This window comes from Chionomys nivalis, chromosome 1, assembly GCF_950005125.1.
Source record: "Chionomys nivalis chromosome 1, mChiNiv1.1, whole genome shotgun sequence".
In the NCBI taxonomy this organism is placed as follows: domain Eukaryota; kingdom Metazoa; phylum Chordata; class Mammalia; order Rodentia; family Cricetidae; genus Chionomys; species Chionomys nivalis.
The window spans coordinates 91,315,994-91,339,604 of NC_080086.1; the positions used below are offsets into that span (position 1 = coordinate 91,315,994).

The 23,611-nt window shown below is 50.1% G+C and overlaps 1 protein-coding gene across 2 annotated transcripts in view; it reads right to left on the minus strand.

Moving 5' to 3' along the window:
* Klhl29 (kelch like family member 29) overlaps positions 1 to 23,611 on the minus strand; it is a 309,064-nt gene that overhangs the window by 20,093 nt on the left and 265,360 nt on the right. For both annotated transcript variants that reach the window (XM_057767023.1, XM_057767015.1), the window contains one exon: positions 4,684 to 4,822. In XM_057767023.1, coding sequence (XP_057623006.1) covers positions 4,684 to 4,822 — 139 coding nt within the window. The remainder of the gene's footprint in view (positions 1 to 4,683; positions 4,823 to 23,611) is intronic.

Here is a 23,611-nt window from a genome sequence, read left to right on the forward strand (position 1 = left end):
GCTCAGCCAGGCTGGGTTTATGGCTATGTCAGAGATGCCTATCATCAACAACCAGTTGGATGCTCTTAGCAGAGAACTCCTCCGGGCTAAGTTGCCACCTCCCTCATCTGCCTGCATGGCCAGGTATTTGAATGATGCACACTGGAATTGGGCACTGTCTGGAAGTGGAGGGCGATGGTGAATAGCGGGTATAGGCAGGTGATGGCCACAGCTGTCACTCTGTCCTTCTGATGTGATTCCCCCCACCCCTCCCAATGTCATTAGCTCCAGAGTACTGTATTTGTGTATACCCAAGTCCCACTGGGCCCTGTGGACTTTAGCGGGCCTTGGGCCACTCTTTGAGAAGAGGTAAGGCAACGGATCTGGTCTCTGTCATTCTGCTGACACCCAAGAGCTGTCAGTCTCTCTTCTTGTTGCCTTGTTTCCAAGACACACCTGGGTATTCTAGATGAGAAAGGGGACAGGCACCTGGGGAAAGAGGTACAGGGGGGTGTATCTTCACTGGTACATGAAAAGCCCCATGTCAGTTGGTGGGGTGGGTCGAGTCAGTATCCACTCTAGCTTCCCACATCGTGGCTGAAGAAGGAAGGAGAAGCTCAGAGCTTACCATCAGGCTTTGTGAAAAATCAGGTTAGGAAAAATCAGTGAATTCATTGTTTTCGTTCAATGCGAAAGAGACTAGAATTCGCATATCATACATAGCCCATTGGGCTTTGTTGTGAGGCGGGGCCTTCAGCTGCCATGCTTAAGTCTCTGTCCTCTTTGGTATGATGAGGAACAGGTTTTCTCAGGTGCTGGGCATTTTCTCCCACATCTTGACTTGGAGACATGCTGGGAAGTGCCAGTGTTGACAGGAGACACCACTGCCATCTTGTAAGAAAGACGGGCATGTCCCCTCTGACAGAGCCTGTAGCCTAGCCAGACAACCATTAAGTGGAAGTGCCTGGACTTGATTACTGTCTCTAGGGCACTTATGCATCACAAGAGATTCTCTGTGCCCAGAGGGTAAACGAAGGGACTTTGCCATGGACCAAAAAAGAAAAGCCAGAGTAGACCATGCAGGCGAGGGGATGAGATGTGGCACCAGGCCTGGGAGTTCAATCCTAAGGGCTACTGCTGGATTCTCTCCACGTAGGTGAGCTGATGAGGGAAGGATGAACACCCCCATAATCATCCAAAGGCAGTGCCTCAGCCCTCTGTCCCTCCTCACTGTCCAAAGGTGGTGTCACCTCTGAACACCCTATGGAACTCGGCTGGCCAAGTAAAGGTCATGCAGAGCAGGCCCAGGGCTTTTGTTTTGTCCTTGGCTTGCTGCTGGCCTCCTGTCCAAGGGCTCCTTGGCCTTCAAGTCTCATCTAGATGGCCCAGTCCCCTTGCAGGTCCGCACACAAGCGTCTGTCTTAAAGTAGATTTCTGTCCTTCTTGGTAGGCTTTGTGGCCAGTGTCCCCAACATTACATGCACATTGCACACACCCCTCCTTGCACACCATGTCAGCTCTGAGGCTTCTCTTTTCTTCCTCACAGACTCTGCCTACAAACAGAAAGCAGGGTTTGCTTTTCTAGGTTAGAGAATGGATGGTAAGAGGGGTTTATGTCAGACAATCTCTCTATGTCAGTTAAATGCCTGAGGCTTCAAGATCTTCATCTGTAGAACGGGGAGTCTAACCATATGAGCGCCTCAAGCTAACATAGCTGGAAAACTTCTTGTCACCAGGTGGCAATCTTGTCCAAAAAGGAAGTGGCGAAGGATGGCTTAAAGGAGCTAGCTCATTAATGGAAGTGTGAGGAAAAAGCCTGGGCAAGGTAGGCCCCTAGGAATGTCAGGCAGTTGAGGAGGAAGGGACTTGACTGACGTCTGGGAGGCCAAACTGGGTAGACCCAGCTTTCTGCTCAGTCTCACTGTGATACCCTGTGTGGGTGTGTGTGCTTGTGTCTGTCTGTCCAGGCTTAATGCAAAGCTTATGACCTGACTCCTCTCAGCCTGTTTCATGCTTCCCTTCTCTGATCTATGTACTATCTATCGCTGAGGACCTTGGATAGGCTTTGGCTGAAGACTTTGGATGGGGTTCTGGCCCAGGAGAGACCCTGTCTGTTTGCAGAGAAGAATGAGATTTTCTATATGTCCCTCTTATGGCTCCAGGAAAGGCAGTCACACTGAGAATGGGGATGGAGTAGTGGACACATGACCTAGGATGGTGGGGGAAAGGAACCCTGCTTGAGTTTCCAAGTCTGGGGTGCTGGTATAGCAAGGTGGTGGGGGTATCCCTGTTTTAACAGAGCTCAGCCAGAGCAGGTCAATATTGACCCATAAAACCTCTGAGACACAGAAGTCCCTACTTCCTCATCTCATAAGACAACAGCCCCTGAAAAGGAGCCCCTGGCCCACTTTGTCCTGGCTGCTCCAACCACTGTGTGTTAAGGCTTGAGGGTCACGGGTGTGATGGGGGCTGGGACAACATGGTGACGGCATGGTCCCTGACCATAAAGACTGTGGGGGCCACGTGGCTCACAAAGATAACACCTTCTTGTGAAGACCTTGCCCCCTTCCTTCATAAGCTTCTATTTGCAGCCATCAGCATGACTGGCAACATGAACTGTGTGGCCAGGACAGAGAAAGGAAATTCAAAATGAAACAAACAAACACTGCTCCGATTTCTCGTTACTCCATGCATGCTGAAAGCCCCAGACCTCAGCCATGACTCGGCCAGATGCTTGCCTACCTACCACGTGGGTGCCCTTTAGGCCCTGAGAGCCCGGCCTGCCCTGTGCTCTCCTGGCCATCCTCCCCAGCTCACCCCAACACTGGCCTCTACCTGCTCTCTTCCCTTTTATGGCCTGAACACCATCTTCTCTCGTGTCCTTGCATTCAAACTTGTAGAGCCTTGCCAGGCTGGTCCTGTCACCTTCAACAACATTCGCCCAACTTCTGGTTTACAGCTGATAGAGCCTGAGAGAGAGGGTGTGGCTGGCCGGACCAGAGTCACAGGCTGAGTGTCAGAGTCAAGTATGGAACCCAGGTCTCCTGACTCCTGAGGATGCTCTCCTTCTCCCAGGAACTGCTTGGATGGAGCGTCCACCCTTTCCCATCAGGGCCACTGAGGTAGTTAGGCATCCTCTCCTCACCTCACAGCAAGCCCAGGGGGTCAGTGGGAAGGCAGGGCCTGCTCACATCTGCTTCTGGGGAGGCAACCTGTTCATATCTGCTTTTGTCCCTTTCCTTGTCTGGACAGGTCTTTTTCTTCCTCTGTCTATCCAAGAAGGTCCCACCTCCTGGGGTCCTCTTTCCTATTGTATGGTGAAGTTTGGCTTTGATGTGTTTTTAAAGGCACTAAAAGGCTTCCTCCCCCCCCCACATGGTTCTAGTCCAGGTCTGGGTCACTGCTCTACTTTATCCTCATATTCTGGAGCCCATTTGGATCAGAGACCAAGGTCCCAGATTATTTAGCTATGTTCCTGCCACTGCCTTGCAGAACTTCCTATAAAAAGAAGAAATCTCTGGACATGCCTCTTCCCCCAGATTTGTGCCTCTAATCCCTGCCCTCAGACACAGGGAACCTAAGCAAGGGGGCAGGAGACGGAGTTGTCCAGGAAATCACAGAGCCTGCCCCTCCTGTGTGGCACAGGGCCAGTGAGGCTGAGTGGAACCTCACACCCGGCGGCCTGGCACTACGCCAAAGGACACAAGGGACAGGAAAGGAGATGCCATCCTGAAACAAAACACAGTCGCTCTGGGGTTAGTTGGCAAATCCAAACACAGCATTGGGAAGCAAGCAGAGGTCCTGTCCTCCCACTCTGAGCTCTGTCCAGGCTCAGCGTCCGCCCTGGAGAGGCTGCAAGGCAAAATGAGCAGCGGCATTAATCTGCTGATGGGTGAGAGAAATGTGAGCGTTACCCTGGGCTGGCCCCTCGGCTGCTCTCCCTCACTAAGGAGTTGGGAGGTGGCCCTGACATCTTTGCAAGGGTATGAAACAGCAAAAAAAAAAATAAAACAAAACAAAAAACCAATTTTTTCCCCTACATCAACAAAATGGAAAACCAGAGATACTCAGGCACCATTCACATGGATTCAGGTAGAAATGAGAAATGGCCGAATGGGGCCAGGGTGGGCTGAGGCTGAAGGTTGAAGAGACCGTGTTTAGGACACACCTGGTCTGCACTTAGTGCCCAGGGTTCAAGCACGAGGCTTGGCCTACACGCTCTTCTCCCTGACTCAGGCTGGGGAAGAGCAGTCCCTGGGGTGCCTGGCGTTCCTCAGCGGGGATGGCCAACTCCATACGCTTTCCTGGTATTAGGTTCACCATCAACAATGGTGATGATGGTCTGGGGACCCTGAGGGATGGAGCAGTGTGTAATGATCCCTGCAAATGGAGTCTGTTCTCTTAGTCTCAGGAAGGGCTTTTGCTCTGCTAAGAACATAGGACTTGGGGTGTGTGTGTGGCCTGCTGTGGGCTAGCTCCTGGTGGCCAGTGGGGCAGTGTGTGGGAGCAAGGGCTGCTCTGAGGCTGTGTGTGTGCGTGTGTGTGTGTGTGTGTGTGTGTGGGCACTGGGGAGGGGGAGGAGAGATGGCTACTGGCTCTGTGACAGGGAGTCACGCTTCAGGAACCTGCAAGAGAGGGGAGAGAAGCGACACAAAAGCGTCCTACGAAGGAACAGACCCGACCACAGCTGGAAGGAAGGCAAACCTTTGAATCAGGTCCTTGAAATACAAGCTGCAGGAAGCTAGAACATTTTGGTGGACTTCAAACTCTCTGCCTTCAACAACAATTTTCAGGTCTGTAAACGCTTTCGCTCTGCGCTGCTGGTTCAATTCCTTCAACATGTCTGCAGAATAGAGAAGACAGACAGGGCCAGGTTCCCATTAAGAGGTTTTGATTTTTTATTTTCAGTTAAATTTTTTTTCAAGAAGTAGAGAAATAGAAAATACTTGATATTGTTTCTTGGCAAGGCTGGCTGAGCACTGACAGTCAAAAGAGGCCACAAACAATGCGTAAACAAGCAGCCACTGGGAGGGGCTACATAACCAAGGGAGTAACAACTTAAAAAAGCAAAAAACAAACAAAACAACCCAAATATGATTAAAAAAAATCAAACCCAGATATTGAAAGAAGTAGAGTGGGGAAAGATTCCCGTACTGACAATTGGAAACAGAAATACATTACCACAAACAGCTTTAAAAAATCTATCCTAGAACCATGGAATAAGGTCTCCAAATGCCTTGGTGCCAATGTAGCAAGTAAAGCATGGCATTGTGATGTAAGATGGGCTGGGCATGGCTCAGAGGAACAGAACCCCACAAACCCTGCGAAAACAGCACCCCTTCTGTTAGACACTCCAGCCATGGCGTGGAACAAGTCTCCTGGGAAGGGCAGCGGAGAACAGAAGGGCCCAGCGAGGGCTTGGCAGGCACCTCCTTCCATCTCACACTTTAGGGGCCTTCTGGGGTAAGCAAGCAAGCAAGGGATGGGATTGGGTGGGGTGGGGTGTTTCCCTGCATCTGTCCCATTTTCTGGGCTCGTCTTCCTGGATGCCCAGCCTTGCCTGTGCATCTGGCAATGGGAAGCTGCTTTGCAGCCCCTGCAGGCTTTAGGAAGTGGCTTGGGATGGAAGAGGGATATTTCCTGCCCCAGCGGGTACATACCTACCTTTGCCTGGAGTCTCGGCCACCTGGGCAGGCACAGACAGAATCCAGGCTGTGGGCTCCAGACCTAGGGATGCCATCCTTTTCTTCCAGACCCCCCCAAGGGCAAGAAGTGAGGAGGAGAGAAGAGCCTGCCAGTCAGCCCATTTAATTAAGGTGAACTTTTCCCTTTGTTGAAGTTAGGGCTCTGGGGGTAACATCATTTCTCACTGTCCCTACCACATCTGGCTGCATCTGGGACCCCTCTTCCTTTTGGCATGTAGTAGCTGGATATCAGAAGCCTAGACCTTTGTGTCAGGGTGACTTAGACTGTCATCAGACAGGAATGACAGGAACGTCCCCTTACTATCACTCCAAGCTTTTCACATCTATGTTGAGTGAAGCTGACTTTCTAGAATGACCCTCTCGTGTCCCCTACTTCAAGCCTGAACATAGGGTCAGTACCAGTTGAACGCCGAGATTCCCTAACCCGTAGTTCCTATTCTGGGTTAGCCACAGGGTGGATAGGTGTCCCTGGGTGAGTTACTCCAGTCTGTCTGTGGCAGGTCCTCGGTTTCTCTTTGAGCCTCTGTATTCGAATCTTTCGACAGGATCTGAAGCTCCTACTTGTATCTCCAGGGGTCACATGATCTAGTCCAGCTCAGGGATGGGAATAGGGTGAGTGGCCCTCGACAGTCTGGCAGGCCCTCCTTCACAAGAATACACTGGGCTTGGACTCTGCTGAAGACTGAAGATGTGGGGGCTGGAAGGTGGGAATATCCCCTGAGCCACAGACCATGAAGTCCTGGACCCCTAACCACATGGTAGGCTGAGTTGGAACTACGGGAGAATGATCGCATCGCAGGTGCGTACGTGGAAGACTCTGGCTGGGCCCCTCCACCTTCAGCAGGGCCCTGAGACAAGGCTGGAGGGTGTGGGCTGTGTGGGTGGGTACAGGTGAGTGGAAAGCCAGAGAGCAACGGGAGTGCCACGGTTGGCAAATGAGACTATATCCTGAGAACCATGCCAAGAAGCTCTGGGGCCTGAGAGTATGTAGGGAAGTGGAGAGGTTAGTCTTGTTCCTCAGATATCTGATAGCCAGACTGGATGGGAGTGATGTAGGAAACCCAATGGGAGGCAGGAAGACAACCTATATCCAGAGAGCTTGATTCTGTAGCCAGACCTGAGGTGAACCTGAACTCTGCATTCTGTGAGCTAGGCAGCCTTGGAAAGGTAAAATAAAGGGTTCCCAGCACCCTGCCTGTTGAACGTTAATGAGGTAGCATATGCTCAGAACCCACTGTGCCCAGTGTCGCTGAACTAGATTCCAATACTGTTGATGGTGGAGTAAGGTGAAGAGGCCTGATGGAGACTGAAGGGTAGAGAAAGCATGTAGGCCTCGGCCACTATAGGGGAGGAGGGGACCGGAGGAAGAGTGGTTTGGGGTAAGCCTGTAGAGAAAGAGAGGGTAAGGCATGGGAAGTGGCGAGAGGCCTGGGCTGGAGACGAGCCTGTGGGGCTCAGAGAGGACCTGTGAGACCAGGCAGGGCACATGTAAACTGTGATGCTTGGGTTCTTACAGAGCCTGCAGCTGGGCGAGCCTGGTGGATTATGTCACTTACGAGCGAAGAGAGAGGTGGGGGAGAATTTTAGGCGAGGATTCCAAATCTTAAAACTTGAAAATATTTTTCAAAACTTAAAAATATGTGTTTGTGTGTGTGTACGTGTGTGTGTGTGTGTTTGTGTATGTGTGTGTCTGCGTGTCTCCCTACATGCATGCAGGTACCTGCAGAGACCAGAAGGGGGCATCAGATCCCCAGCAGCTGGAGTTACAGGCAGTTTTGAGCCACCTGACATGGTGCTGCCAACTGAACTCTGGTCCTCTGGAAGAGCAGCAGGCATTCTCAACCAACCAACCATCTCGCTAGCTCCTGGGTCCTAGTTCTTATTCTGGATTTGCCGTGGGCAGTTAGGTGGCCCTGAGTGAGGTACCTGTACCTGCAGGGCCTCCAGTTCCTATAGGACAAAGTAGTTCTGTGGTTCCCTGGTCATCATACTGTTTGGAAAGCAGATCCAATCCCGTGTGCTTGTAAAGTTAGCTAGTGCTGGAGCCAGACCAACATCCCACTCCTGTGTGTTCTGATGTTTCAAAGGCTTTCCGTACAAGTCAACGTTCTGGCAAAGACTCTAGCCACATCCCTAGTCCCAGTAGCAACTGGCTGCTCCAGGAATGCCAAGCCTGGGTCCAGATCTAGCAGGTGTCTGGGATTCAGGCGTCACCTTCCTCTCCACACACACTTGTTTTCTGTGCTCTGCGGCTCTACCTTTGCAGAAATCCGATTTAATGGTTGGGGACGATTATTCACTTCCAGAAGAATTTTTCAATTTATGAAAGAGCTCACCAGGGGATTCCTTTTCACAGCAGGCCCAGTGCCTTCCAAGTATTGATCAGTTGGTATGTGCTTGCCACTGCCTGCAGCGTGCTGGCGGGGAGGGTGGGCATCGCAGTCTATCCTTGTCAGGACCACACCCTGAATCCACAGGAGCATGGCAGTGGCTACTGGCTTGGGTGAGAGCTGCTTGACTTCTTTACCCTTGTCTCAGGGCTGAACAACCCTCCTGAATTTTCGAGGTGTCTCTTGGAAACAGTCTAAGAGCTGGGCCCGGTATGGGAAGGGCTGCAGGATTTGGGTGGAACTTGGATCAAAGGCTGGGTTTTCAGTGCTTCCAAGAGTACCTTGCACCTGTAGGATTCAGGGTGGGCCAAAAACCCTTGGGCCCTCCCCCGGCAAAGACTTGGTGGTACCACATTAGTGAGGGCCTGATAGTCTGAGCCCATATGGGGGGGCATAGCTTTGGCTTCCATTCCTGCTGGCTGGCATTTGGGGGCATTTCCCAGTCTTCTTGGGCATGCTTACAGAATTGGCTGTCCTGTACCTTGCTCCCTCGACCCCAGCAGGGGTTCTTCTCTCACTGAGACCACCTGGCAGAAAGCACACGACTAGAGAGTATTTCGCAGCCAGCCTCCTTCCAAGCTATCTCTATACTGCAGCTCCACACAGCATGCAGTCACAGGCCTCTGGTTAAATGGCCACATCAAAGGTGAGCAGAGGAAGTTAGGTGTCATTGAGCACCAGCTTCTCCTCTAGTTGCCTTTCCTTTCTAGGGAAGCCCCCCTCCATATGCCTAGGGCAGCACTTGGCTTCCAAATGTGTTCCCCTTTGTCCAAGTCCTCCTCCCTCATTCTTCATCTGTCTGATGACCATTGGTTTTCCATGCCAGTCCTGATATCATCTGGTCCCAAGCCTCCTTGCCTCTTACAGCTTTTGCCCTCTGCCTTTCCACGCATGCTCTCCCAGCATCCTGCACTGCCTTCTTTACAGCACACTATGTCTTGTAATTATTTATTTACACGTTTGCCTCCTGCACCAGACTGCATTATATCTATATTATATCTATATCTATCTACCTACCTATCTCCACATCTATATCTATCTATCTGTCTGTCTATCTATCTATCTATCTATCTATCTATCTATCTATCTATCTATCTATCTTTTTTTTTTTACCCGTAACACTAAGTTCAGGGCCTGATATGTGTGCAATTCACACAGTAAGTTGCAAAAATTCTCTACTATCAATTGGCAGAGATAATTTTCCACCTTTTGGATCATGGTTGACCTTATGATTTGCTTTGAACCATAGAATTAAGTAGAAAGGACCTTTACATGGGTGTTAACCACTACCTCAAGGGGATCTGCTTGCTTTTGCTACCTTTGGAGATCCCTGACATCACCTCACATGAACAAACTGTTCATGTTGTTAACATGAACTGATAGCTTGTTGGAGGATGAGAGATGGCACAAAGCAGAGATGAGACACGCTAGAGTAGCATGTACACCAGCCAGCCTGTGCCATGACAGCCTGACATAACCCTCAAATTGCCTAGCCACAACCATATTCTAGATAAGTGAGTTTCACTTTAAGCCAGTATGTTTGAGAATTGCTGGTTAGCTGGCAGGAGCCTCTTGATTTCAGAAGGCAGGAATCAATGATGGACTCATGAGCTCAGAACTTGGTCGGTTTTCCCTGTTAATTTGGTGTGAGGCTAATTAAAAAAAAAAGTGTGGACATTCCATTGTGCCCATCTCTGATGTGTATGGTTTAGTAGAACACATACACTGTTTTACAACTAATCTCTACAAACCCTTTCCAAATTGAAACTGTATATCCATGAAACCACCACCTCCCTTAGCTGTGTTCTCCCTGGCCACCATTCATTTTACTTTCTGTCTCTGTGACTGACTTCCCCGGAGATGTCCTATAAGTGAAACTGTACACGTTTGTCCCCCCTGGAATTGGTTTCTTTTACTTGAGTGCCTTCAAGATTTGTCTACATTGTGTGGTGTGTCAGAATTTCCTCCTGACTTACATCCTATGGCAAGTAGATACCATTTTAAAATGCATCCATTTTCAGCTGTTGGGACTGATGTTGCTCCAAGGCTAACTCTCCACACACTTATGGGTCTCTCCAGCCACCCTAGTCTTTGACTCCATTAGAATTGGTTGGGATGAAACAACCCCAGCTTCACAGGGCATGAGAGGGACCTGGGGGTGCCAAGAGAGACCTGCCTGGAGCTGTGTGCTTGTTTGGAGGAGAATGAGACCACAGACAGAACTGGGACTAGAGATGATACTGCAGCCAAACTTCTGCATATTTTTTTTTAACCAAAAGACACAAGTTATTTGTCAGAGACTAATGGGCTCGATCCAGCTGGTCTAGAAGGCCTGTTTGAGGCGGTAATAAAGAGAAAGGGGTGTCAAACAGTAAAAGGCAGAGAATTCTAGTGGCTTTGCAGCAGAGAAGTCCATTAAATCAGAGCCCTGAGAAAGGTTGTGCAGCTGAATAATTTTTTTTTCAGTGCTCAAGCAGGAACCCAGCTAGGTGATAAATGCTCCTGGTCCCATTGGTATTTATGACACATACATGATAAAGGACCCAAAAACATTATACACTCAGAGTATGGGAAATACACTGAGAAAGCCCAGTGAAGACTGTATCATGTGTGTCCAAATTCATCTGGGAGCACGGAAGCTGCATGTGAGCTGACACCATGAGGACAAATGGGAGCTTTGCACAAACAGCCTCCTCTGAGGATGCTTCGGATAGCCATGCCATCCGGGAGGTACTTGGAGCCAGCTCTCCTTACAGCAGCCTTGAAGTCTTCACAAAGTGAGCAGAAGCACCCCTCATCCTCCCCTGGACTGGTGCTCTAGCCCAAGGCCCAGGGATCGCCCAGGATTTGACAGTTTGTGCCTGCGGGGAACATGACTGGAAAACCTTGACATCATCACTGAGTTACCGCAGACTGCTACCATAAAGGCTCTTTCCCCTTCTGGGGGAGGTTCTTGCTGTTAAACTCCTCTCTGGGACTTGCAGAGCCTTCTGGGGTCTGCTCTTTTCTTTACAGCTTCGTCATCTCTCTGTGTTGATGCCCTGTGCTTCCTGCTCTTTTGAGCATCTTTTATGCTCAGGTCTACATAAAGGTCAGCTTTATGCGGAGTCCTGTAAGGATTCTCCCAGAGTTGCCCTCCTCTGTGGTCCTGAGAGACTCTGCTGGTGCCTCAGGAGCAGATAGAGCTCTCGGGTTGCCTCATTCTAGAGGACTCTGTTGTCTACCTGTCTCCTCTCCAGGCTGCAGTCTAAATGGCTTGTCTCTGTGGCCCTGGAGTACATGGCATGGTGTTGTGTGGGTATGCACCTCCCCCAGCCTCCCCACACTAAAAAAAACCCCTTCATTTGTGATCAGAATTCTAGTGGGCTACAGAACCCACAGTAGCTGTGGGAAGTGGTCAAGAATGTCCTTAAACACAATTCAATTAAACCAGTCAAAGGACCCAGCTGTGTAGAAGTAGATGGACCCACTGTAGAAGTCAAGGCCCCTATAAGCCTAGGAGATAGCAGTACTAACAACAACAGTGGTAAACGCGCCCACAACTTGAAGGATGAAGTCTCATTGCTAAAGCACACCCACTCACGATTTAGATATTTGGGAAGAGATTGAATAATTCTGTTCGACTCCAGTTGTTTAGAAGACCCTTAAATGACCTTTGTAGGAAGGACCAACTAACTTCGCAACATTGAGCAGCCTGTGACCTTTGACACACACCCGGCTAGAGAGATGTGGTCCTTTGAATGATTCAGGTTCTAGCCACCCAGATGGTAAGGTTTACCCAAAGGTAATCCAAAACCAAATGCATGAGTCAACAGACTGTGCCCAGGGACATCATTTGGGAAGGAATTAGGGGAGGGCAAGGGTAGAGTGTCAATTACTCAAATCAAAAGCTTTGCACAGGGGATCTAGTCATCACGGTGGAGGTGGATGAGATACGGCAGGAGGAGTGGGGGAGCAGACTGATCACATTCCATCTTCACACAGGAAGCAGAACAGGAAGTGTGGCCAGGCTATAAAACCTCAAAGAGCACCTCCAGTGACATACTTTCACTAGGAAATCTGCCTTCTGAAGTTTCCATAATATTCTCAAACAGCACCACCAACTTGGGACTATGTGTTCAAACGTGAGCCTATGGGAGACATTTCTCATGCAAACCAAACCACCACAAATATCATGGCCCAGATCCAGCCCAAGAAACCCAGCCAGAAGGTGGTTTCCACCGCAGGGTGGTAAAGTAACCCTTGGCTAAGCAAGGAAGTCTACTGGGCAACGCCTGAGGCTGCAACCTCAGGAAGCTTAACATTAGTAGCTGTTAGATTTTCTAGCCTTCATTGAAGAATTCTTCCTCTCTTTCTCTTTTGGTTTCTTTGAGACAGGGTTTCTCTGAGTAGCCTTGGCTGTCCTAGAATTTACTCTGTAGACCAGGCTGGCCTTGACCTCAGAGATCTGCCTACCTTTGTCTGCAAGTATTAAGGGCGTGTGACACCACCTGACTAAAGATGCTTTCGTTTGGCTCCTTTTTCCGCTTGGAGGGTGGGTGGGAACTGAGAAACTGACATTCTGAGATGAGAGCAGAAAGTCCGAAGGCTCCGTGTTGAGAGACAGCTGTAGAAGACCAAAGCTTGGGAGAAGTTGGGCGAGAATGAGGTCAAGGGTAGGGGTGTGAGAGTCTACGGAGGAGAGGCAGGACTCTGGGGTGACATCCTGGAGTGTGCGATCTGCAGTGCAGTGAACCGACAGGTGAACCAAATCAGGACCTCGGGGGGCTATGGGGCGATTGGAAGCCAGCATGTAGGGTGTGGAAGGGGCTAGTGGCAACCAATGGACATTTAGGAAGAAAGGCGTTCCTAATATCCTTGTATGATCTAAGAATATAGCTTGGTAGCAAAGGAATGTGGTGTCTTGAAGGACGTAGGTTGTAATGACAAGGAGAGGAGGAGGCTCAGATATGGTCCCAGGGACTAAGTGGTGGGGGTGAGGACCTCATTTTTGTGTTCTCATAAATGCTCTTGTCTTTATGAAACTTTTTGGCCTACAGTGTATCTATCAGAGGTTATGTTTCTTTCCCATGTGGGGGACTGGGTTTTGAGGAGGTGGGGGAAATTCTTCACCGGAGGGACTGGAGTTAAGAATTCATGATAGTTATTTGGGGTCAGCAGAAAGCCAAGTTCAGAACCTTGGAGAGTTATAAATCACCCCTCCCCCATAGTCCAGGTAGCTGATGTGGTTAGGGAGGAGCTTGAAACAACCTCAGACTGTGGATGAGATTGGGGAACTGATATCTCCTACAGGGGATGATACCCTGAGTTCCAGGAACTTGGAGCGGGACACATACCCACTGGTATGTTCATGAAACACATCTCCTTTGTGCTGGGTACTGGTGCGTGACAGGGACATATGAATTAACATATATGCAGTTTGGGGGCAGTACAAGGTTTACTGGGAGACACACTGATATAACCATGCCAACAGGGACAAGTGCTGAGTAGAGGAACGAACGCCTGGTTCTGCCTGGGGTGGGGAAGTGGGGGTGTGTGGGAGGGGGGTGGGAGTGGGAAGTGCTAGTTGAGAAGGCTCCAAGGTTTGAAAGGGTCCATGCTGTCCCATGAGACACCAAGATCTTTGGTGGCTTTTATGAGCAGATGACCTAGGGAAGGCTGGCCAGGAAGTAAAGGAGTAATTGCTGCCTCTGTCACCTGTGGAGAGTTGAGTGTACGGGAGGCAGGCTGAAGATAGCCCAGCGCTCTAGCCTCTGCCCAGAATGCCGACAGCCCTGGTACACAGGATGGTGCCTTGCTCTGAAATGACTCACTGTGTCTCGAGGTGCATTTAGGGGGCCTGCTCTGGGCCAGGTCCTGCAGGAAAAGGAATCTACTTTCCATTATCAAAATGACCAGAGTCCCCCAAGGACTGGCACTGTGGTCAATCTGGCTCCATGGCCTCCATTCTTGTCCTAGTCCCCAGTCCTGGGCTTCAGCCAATGCCTTCTCCCTGATTTTGTCTGAGATGGATTCTGTGGCCGGTGTCCCAGGCTCCTGACTGCACACATGCCGGTCATGAATGCTGTGTTCAACAGGATCTGTGGATGCTGCAAGAACACAGGTGTACAAAGGGATGCGCACAGTTGCAGGGAATGGGAGGCTTCGATTGGTCTTCAGAGCGGACCTTATTGCAGGTGGAAGGGAGGGGACTTTCTTAGCTGCCTACTTGTGCAAAGGCTCAGGGCCGTGCAAGACTGTATTCCAAGCATGGACAACTGAGGAGGGGGCTGGTAAGAAATGAGGCTGATGGGACAGGTTGATGCCACCAGGAAAGGCTACATAGCTGTGCCAAGGAACCTATAAATCTTTACATTTTTAAATGTGTGTATGTGTGTGTGTGTATCCATATGTGAGTGCCGGTGCCCAGTGAGTCCAGAAGACCGTGTCAGATCTTCTGGAGCTGGAGGTACAGGCGGCTGGGAAGCAACCAACTTCTGAGTGCTGTGAACTGAACTCTGGTCCTCTGCAAGAACAGCAAGAACTCTTAACCATGAAGCCATCCTGATAGCTTCAGAAACCCCCAGCTCTTAAGCCGAGAGCTGGAATTGAGAAAAGTTACATAGATGACCCTGGGCACAGATATTTGGGGGACTGGCAGTTGCCTGTCTGGAGAGATGGAGCATCTTCTGGTAACAGCTGCTGCCAGCAACATGAGTGAGTTGTGAGGGGGAGGCCTGGTCTGGCCTCTGGAGGCCACAGAAGGGGACTCTTGGGGAAGCCGTCAGAGGGTTTGTATATAAATTCAGTATAGAGCGTGGCCCCAGGGTGTTGAGGAGACCCTGACTACTATCTCCTTTTCTGGCAAGTATAAACTCGGAACATATTTTCTCAAAGCACAGTGGGGAGTTGGTACAGCCACCACATCCTCCAGTATAGCACAGCCCCTGGTTAGACAAGAAGGGCTTCAGACTTGGGGCTAAAAGTGGGCCATTAGGCAGCCTGTTTCCTCTGTCTGGGACATAGGGGCTAGCCATCAGACCTGGGGAGGGGAGGCCTGTGAGAGCCCAGCTTTCATTTCATGACCCTGCTGTGTTCCCAGAGAGGCTGGGCTCCTCTGTCATTTTTTTTTGTTTGTTTGTTTGTTTTTTGTTTTTTCGAGACAGGGTTTCTCTGTAGCTTTGGAACCTGTCCTGGAACTAGCTCTTGTAGACCAGGCTGGTCTCGAACTCACAGAGTCCTCTGTCATTTTTAAACACACCCTGTCTCTCTCTCTAGCCTAAAGTTCCAGTTCCCTCACATGCCTGTCTCCTAGATTCCAACAAAGCTGTCTGTGGAGAATTGAGAGGAGTGTGTGAAGGTCTCCGAGGGTCTGCTCAAGAGTAGGTTGGGAATCGAAGAACAATGGCCTGGATGAGGAAATGGTGTCTTCACCTAAGCGACAAGCAGTCTCACAGTCAGGGACCCAGCCTCAGAGTTTAAGTCTGCCAAGCTGTGTCCTACAAAACTTCACTTTGATAGATACTTCTTGTATCTAGTTTCTCAAACATCTGGTCAGTTGGGTTTGGGAAAGCCAGTCACCCATTCCAGCAGCAGGACTGCTGTCAAGATGGCTCAGGGACGGGGTGGGGGCAGGCAAAGGAGAGACAAAGGGGTCTCTTCCATCTGCTTCAGTACGAGTCATTATTTCCAAAGCATTCTGACAGTCACTATCCCAGCAGACAAATCAATAGTTTTAAAGGATTTGCAAGAATTAATGAACCAGAGCTGGGAGTACAATCAGTTCAAGGACCCAAGTAAACAGAGAAATGAAACAGAAACCCTGAATGCCAAGGGGCTAATGGCCACTCCAGATGCTATGGAGGGGAAATTCATGGCAGCCCAGCCAACTGTGCGATGACGGGGGTAGGAGAGCAGAGTGTGGGTGCACTTGTGTGGGCTGAGGCACAAGGACCCCTTTCCTGCCCACCTGTGTCCTCCAGTCTCCCATGAGACTGTCTATCCTGGTTCTCCATCCGTGTCCTCTTCTCTTGCTCTGAACAGGTAAGATCTGAGAACCATGTATACCTCCCGCCCTTTCAGGAGATGGAAGCCCGGGGTCTTTTCTAGTTTTTAACAAAGCTAATGGTCTTTTATTTCATATAAGTCATGTCTGCTGTCATTCTGGGAAAATCAGGAGATCCTATAAAGCACAAAGATGTGCCTCCAGTGACTCAGGTCCTGTGGAGGTCAGGCATGCCAGCCAATGGGACGGCACAGGCAGGTGAGGGGGCTGTACCGACACTCCTTCACTCTCCCATCGTTGGTTGTGCCTCGTTCCCAGTGTCTATGCCAATCCTTCCTCTAGCTAATTCTGTCTCTGGGCAAGCGTTGGTGGGTAGAAATGCTGATTTTTTTCACTATGTATCTGAAGTCATTGGTCCCCAAAGTTCTGGACACAGCCACAGATGCTGTGCTCCAGGTGACAACTTACTGTTGGAGACCCCAAGCACAAATAGGGAGGTCGGCTTGGGTATACAGCCTGTGCTCTTGGGCCATCTGGATCAATTTCCCTAGCCTGGTACTGTTTCCTGTTATTTCAGCTAAGTACTAGATTTAATCATAGTTCTTTTCGTCGAGGTCATTTTCCTGTGGGTCTCTAGCTTGGCAACCAGCTTTTCCTAGGAGGTGGACTTACCAAACTTTATACTAAATTCACAGGCCTACCTTTTATAGATTCGTGGGGGTATATCACACAAGAGTTGCCATCCTGTGTTGGTGGGCCCAGGCTTGTATGCGTGCCCATGAGCATGACTCTGAGGGCCTTGGCTTAGGGTGGGCTAGGGGCATAATAGCCACACTGGCCTCTGTGCCTCGGTTAGTTGGAGGTGGGTAGAGTAGGCATCTAGTAGAGAGTACCACTCCTACTAGATCCAGATGCTGAAAGATGAGCCAGGCTGTATTCAGTCACAGGTCACACAGTAACAGGTCGGTGTTTATAGAGCACTGCTCTGAGCTGGGGCATGCGTGCGTGCATGCGTGCGTGCGTGCGTGTGTCTGTGTGTGTGTGTGTGTGTGGAGAAAACGAAGAGGAGGAAGGCAGTATTCTCAGAGGCAGGGTACAAGATGGGTCTGAGCGTAAGCTTCACCTGAAAACTTAAAAAATGACTGATGAGCTGGGTATTTTTGCGCCCGCCTTTAATCCCAGAACTTGAGAGGCGGAGGCAGGGGGATCTCTGTAGACCAGAGACAGGACTACATAGACACCCTGTTTCCAAAGGAAAAAAAAATAAAGCCTAGGCTCTATCCCCAGAATTTTCAAGTCAATAGTATTTGAAAGGTAAACTTAGCCACTGGGATTTCTTTAGAATGTATGTGTGAATGCAGGTGCGAAGTCCCAAAGTTGATGTCAAGTATCTTTCTTGATTGCTACCTATTCTATCTATCTATCTATCTATCTATCTATCTATCTATCTATCTATCTATCTATCTACCTATCATCTATATGAGCTAGAGCCTACCCCTGAGCCCAGAGTTCAGCATTTGGCCAATTTGACTAGCCAGCTCCCTTAGCAGATTCCCCTTCTCCATCTCCCTTGCCCTGGCCATCTGGACTTTTAAAGAGTCCTGGGATTTGAACTCTGGTCTTCAGGCTTGCAAAGCAAGTGTTTTACCCCCAAGCCATCTCCCCAGCCCCAGCACAGGCTAAGAGCTAGCTCCTCAGGAGACTCTAATGTATAACAAAATCTGAGAACCTCGGCTCTCCTGGCTGTGAACTGCTGTTGGTTTTGCCTTTCTATTTTCACTCCTCAAGTGTCCAGATCTGCTCTCAGAGTGCAAAGACATTTACTGAAAAAAAAAAATAAAATAAAATTAAGGAACGACAGCTTGACAGCTCCAAGAGCCAGCAATTCATGCAAATGAATGCAAATAAATACACACTTTCATACATATGTTTATGCAAATATTCTTGTGGTCCTGCAAATCAGTCACTTGCCTGCAAGCAGCCACCTACAATTTCTTGGTGAGAACCCCAGGCAGGGTGCCTGGGTTAATGACAAGTGGTATCATGACCTCCCAGGATGACAAGTCTATTAGCAAACTCGTCTCAGAAGTCCTAGAGAACCTTACTGAACCGAGCTCTCCCCATCTCAGACTCTCCTCCAGGCCCCCAGGCCCCACCGCTCACTCAAGACCACTGGTGAGGGAAGGACTGTGAACGGCGACCCAGCAGAAACGCTAAGGCTACCAGGTTCGTGGTCAGAGAAAGTAGCTGTGGCAGCTGATCACCCCTGAAAGCAATTGTGAGGACAAGGACCGGCTGGCTTTACCTCAGTGCTGATCTAGGCGGTCCGGCATGTTGTTATACACTTGCCCTGCGTAGAGGATCTACCCTACAGCTCATTTGTCTAATCAGGGGACACATTTCAGAAGAAAACACCATCCAGTCAGGATCACAGACTGGGGCCCCACTGCACGTATACCTCTCCATCAACCGACTGAGGCGGCTTGTCCCTGCTCTTACCCTGGTGCTGCCTGAGCGGGGAGGGGAGCGATGAGGTGAGTCTGAGGCCACACCTGAGTACTGTGCCCTGTCCGATCAGCCTGTCCTGCATGGCTCTGCAATGTCATACCCCATTTCTTACTCCTTCAGATGTGGTATCTGGGAGGTAGATGCCATAGCATTAGGAAGGCTTCCGGACATGGAAAGGTTCCCGAAGGTCAGAGTCCGGCTTGTTATACAGGAGGTGCTTAATACATTTCCTGTTGGCTGACAGGAAGAAGAGTTTACTTCATCTTGCTGTGCCTGACTATCTCAGCTCTCCCGTAACTACACATATAACCTGGGAAGGGCAAGACGTGGCCTGACTCCTTTCTGGCATTCATCCTCAGGAAGGAGAGGACAGACAAGTCACAGTGCTTGTGGCGGGGAGAGGCAGAGCGCTCTCAACCCATTCCAGCCTGGACAGGACCTCAGTAACTAACACTTAAGAAGAAACCAGAACTCAGTTTAGAATTCAAGTATAAGGCAGCAAAGACCTGTTCTGGACCCCCGTGACACCTACTCACCCACCCCCAGCCACATCCCATAGTTTCTGACCAGAGGGAAATCTCACTATGTTGACTTGGGAGTCAGCTTAGCCTTGCTGACATCACAGGTCATTCGTTCTCAGTTCTTGTTGGCTCTACATTTTCCATGAGGAAAGCAGCTTTTACACATAGGAAATGACTTTCCAGAGGACCGGCTGGATCCTGCTCTACTCAGTGCCCAGGCTCTGGGGAAGGAGTACCATCTCCCTCCAGTTCACTTTCTGTGGCTGGCTTAAATCAAATCTCAAAGGTCAATTCTATTCATTAATTCTTTCAGGCCGACCCTTCACCTCTTCAGCATTTCTGGGGTATTGAGATTGACTGCCTCCAGTTACAGAGCTGCTAAGTGATATGGGACAAAGGAGATAAGGTGTCATTGTCCACCCTGCCCCCCATGAGAAGGGAGTGTTCATCCCATAGACTACAGGCTGGTTGATTGCCTGGGGGCTCCCTCCCAATGAGTCTGGGGTATGATGTGACCTCACCCACATGCTAACCAAAGGCAGGCCTGCTCTGTGCAGAGAGAGGCCATCTTACTTAGGACCTCAGAACCCCTAGGCGGGTCAACGGGGGACTATTGTTGAGAGTTCAGATCAGTCCTAGAAACCTCAAGAACAGAACAAGAGTAGAATTTACATCTTAGGGCCCAGAACTTAAAATTCAAAGCTCCATGCCCCTCCCCCCCACGGAGAGCCCAGGGCTTGACATAGCCTAGCCCCTGGAGGCTGGAGCTCAGACATCAGGCAGTGCTCTGGAGAACCGTCTTGGCTCCTAGATGCCTCCAGCTCGCTGACTGGCACCTGACAGTGTGCAGGGTATTAATTATGGTCAGAGCTTTTCAGCATGCAATAAAAAGCCTTTTAAAACGTTCCGATGGGAGGTGATTAACTCTATTAAGTGGCATTATGGATCTTCCTATCTGTTGCTTTCATAAACATAGTTGTAGGCGGAATGTTTTATTGTGGGCATAAAAATGTCCCGCATTACAATGCATAAACACATATTGATGTTGTATTTCTTTACTGCGTCACCGCCCCAATCCCCAACCACTCCGTAAAGAAACTACACGTCTTAATAATTTATGCTCCAAGTTTTAACCAGGATTATCAATGGCATGTTTTGAGCTTTCTCTTTGGGCAACACAATAGATCATAGTAAAAATGCACCGACAAGCGATGTGTCCGTTTGATTTTTTCCACCTGAATCAGCAGCCCAAATTCCAGACACAGCAGTTTAGGGCAAGCCGCACGCTGAAGAATTTAAGTCTAAGCATTTAATCTGTTCTTTCCATAAATTTCTGCTGCTTGTGCTTTATAATGATTCTACCAGAGGAAGTTTATTTATATCGCAGATTCCCAGCATCAGCACATTGAGAACACAACGCAATCGCTCAGTCAATAGCTTACAGCCATGTATAATATCACTCCGGAAATCAAAAGCCCATTTGAAGAAGAGAAGGCTCAGATTAAAGTCACTTTAAGACATCAATAACTTGGACTGGCTGAGGAGAAGATATAAATATCCGGCGTGCGCATATGCAAATAGGAACTCGCAGACGCGCTTCCTTGGTGGTGCGCGGGAACCTCCCGGTGGGGACTTGCCGCATGTGACAGCGGCGTGGGGGTGGGGGACGGGCGGGGTGGGCGGTGCCTCACTGCCACCAGGAGGGGCTACTGCACGCTTGTCCTACCAATTGCGCCTGCGCGACCTGCGGGCGCCAGCTTGGGCTGGGTTTCCAGGCTGGCAGAGGGCTGGGCTCCTCTGTGAAAAGCCCCAAAGAAGGGAAGAGGCCACCTAGAATGACACCTGCGTCATGCAACCGGGACGTTCACCAGTGTCCTGGACCTAGGAGGCATGTTTTCTTCCTGCATCTATCTCCACGTGAGACTAGCCATTACCTTATCTCCTTTATACCTCAGGAGTAATTTCATTGCAGGAAAATGAAACTTCCAGAGAAAAGAACTTGGCCAAGACCTCGCAGCTAGTGAGCCACAGAACCAGGATCAAACTGTGTTAAAAACTGAGGTTTTAAACTTTGGCCTCTGGCTGTTTCCTGCTCACCGTGGACACTCTCCTTAGGGCAGGGCAGGTGCAGCAGCCCAGGAAAGTTTTAGGGTTCACTTGGAAATACGAAGCCTGGGGTCTGAGTAGCACAGTAGGGGCTGTCGCGGGTCAGCATCAGGCTGGATCTAGACACTTGGAGGCTTGGGGAAGGGCTGGCTGGTGGGACCCGCTGGGAATGGAGGAGAAATCAGTCCCTGGGAAGAGTCAAGGTAAGACCTAAGAGGGGTCTAGAGCTAGCCAGGGCCAGCTAGATTCTACCCCAGAGTTGTGGAGGGGACATTATTAGGCCATAGGGAGGAAGGGAAGGCAATATTGCTTCACTGAGGGGCTCGTGGAATCCCAGGGCCAACTGATGAACCCTTGGCCCAGTGATCAGAAGCGTTCAAGGCCTTAGTGACCCAGGGCTTATCTTGTCTACAGCCTCTACCTACCACACCAAACCCCCTCAGGTGAAGGAAGCACATTTGAACTTTTCTGTGTGCTCCGTGTGTCTCTGCACAGGGTGGGGATGCAGGAAAAGGAGAATCTGAAACCAAGCCAAGCCAAACCAAGCCAAAATCTGGCCAAGAGAGAAAGCAAGGGCAGAACATTTGGATGTACCAAAACCTACAGAAAGGTATGACTGCAAAGCAGATTTCTTAAGGGTGACTTTTTGACCAGGGCTTCTGCGGGTGGCCCTAGGCAACTCCTCCGCTCCTACATTCATTTGTTCACACACTCATGCATTCAGCAAGTGTTTACTGAGCATGGCTATGTGCCAACGGGGAATACAGTATGGAACAAAACAGATGGGGAGTCTGTTTTCTCATTCCAGGGTATCTGGTGACCCACGAATGAGTTCTTCTCTAGGTCAGGGCAGCTCCGGAGGGCTGGTTAGTGTGCGAGTGGGCAGGATCTCCACATAGGCATTGGCTACATGATTTACAAGTACCTTGGGGCTCAGTGACTTATTGGAGCGCGTCTCTTCTGTCAGCAGCCAAAGGTCCTCGCAGAACTAGAGTCAGTGTGACACCTGCACTCCCTGCACGGCAAGACCATGCTCTTACATTGAAATGACCCCCCTCTTTTGTGCACAGGGCAGCATGGCTAAAAGCCTCTATCAGAACTCTCATTGCCTTGGAGTGGGTAAGCGATGCTTGCCTGGGGCCTCTGATTGGTCCCCATCAGCATCGTCTTCAGCCGCCTCTGGACACTAGTTGGGTTCACAGAGTTCTGATGGGTGGTAGGTTGAGTGCTGGGGTGTGATTCTCTGGCTTTCTCTCCACTCCTGGCTCTGAAAACCAGCTCTTGCTGGTTCCTCTCACAAACTCTCCCGAGTTCCCAGGCTTTGCTGGAGAACATGGATACATGCTTTCTACAGCTTCCTGTAGAGCTTTCTGGGTGAAGCTGCAGGGTGGGGTTCTGAAATAGCGTCTAGAGAACTCTGAGGGTGCCCTCCTAAGTCCCCAAGGAGGGTGGGCAGCTGCCACCGGACTGTGGGTGAACATCTGTGTCAATCAGCAGGGACTGAGAGGAGTGTGAGCCAGGTGGGGGTGGACAGAGTGGTCTCTCACAACTGGGGTGCTCACTGATGAGACACTACTTCCTGGGATGTCTCTTCAGGAGTCCCTGTTGGGTGGCGTTCAGGGGGGCTTCTGGGGGAAGGACCGCCTAAAGGCAGGATGAAGGTCTAGTGGGGACGACATCTTGAGCAAGAGCAGTGACTGTCTCACAGAGGCCCCAGGAGCTAAATAGTGGAGAGGGCAATAGCCGAGAGTGGCTTGCCAAGAGGGCTTCTGGAGGAGTTGAATGGAAGAGGGTCTGATCAGATTCTCCCAGGAAAGGCTCCTGTGCGCAAAGTGACGAGCGGCCAGGAAGCATCAAGTGAGGTAGATACCCAGGGAAGCGAAGACCACGGAGAAGCGGACCAGGGTGGGAGAGGGATGTGGGTGCAGGAGGCTGGTCAGTGAGCTGAGCCTGAAGGCCCTGATGTGGAAGAGGTCACAGGCCAGAGGTCCTCATGGGGGATGGAAGACATGAGTGGGCACTCTGGGCTTCTAGGAGGATATCATGATTAATTTAAAGCCTCTTCCTCAAGAATGACTTCTTGCCCCATTGTGATGTCACACGTGGAACACCCCCATAGCCATTCCTGGAAGCAGACGCTGAGGACGTAAGGTGAATGCAGGCTGACGTCTAGGCTCTGAAATAAAGGATGCCTCGTGTCCGCTCCTACTCTGTCCTTCATTGGTTGGATAAACATAGGAAGTTAATGTCATATTTCCGAGCCGCAGCTTCATCTGTAGACGGGGGTCACATTAGCCCGTAGTTTAAAGAGATAAAGATTAAATGGGCTGATATGCATACCGAGCTTCAAAGAACATTTTTGGAGGGAAATAGGCCATCCCTGGGGCTGTAGCTCACAGGTCAGTCAAATCACAAGCT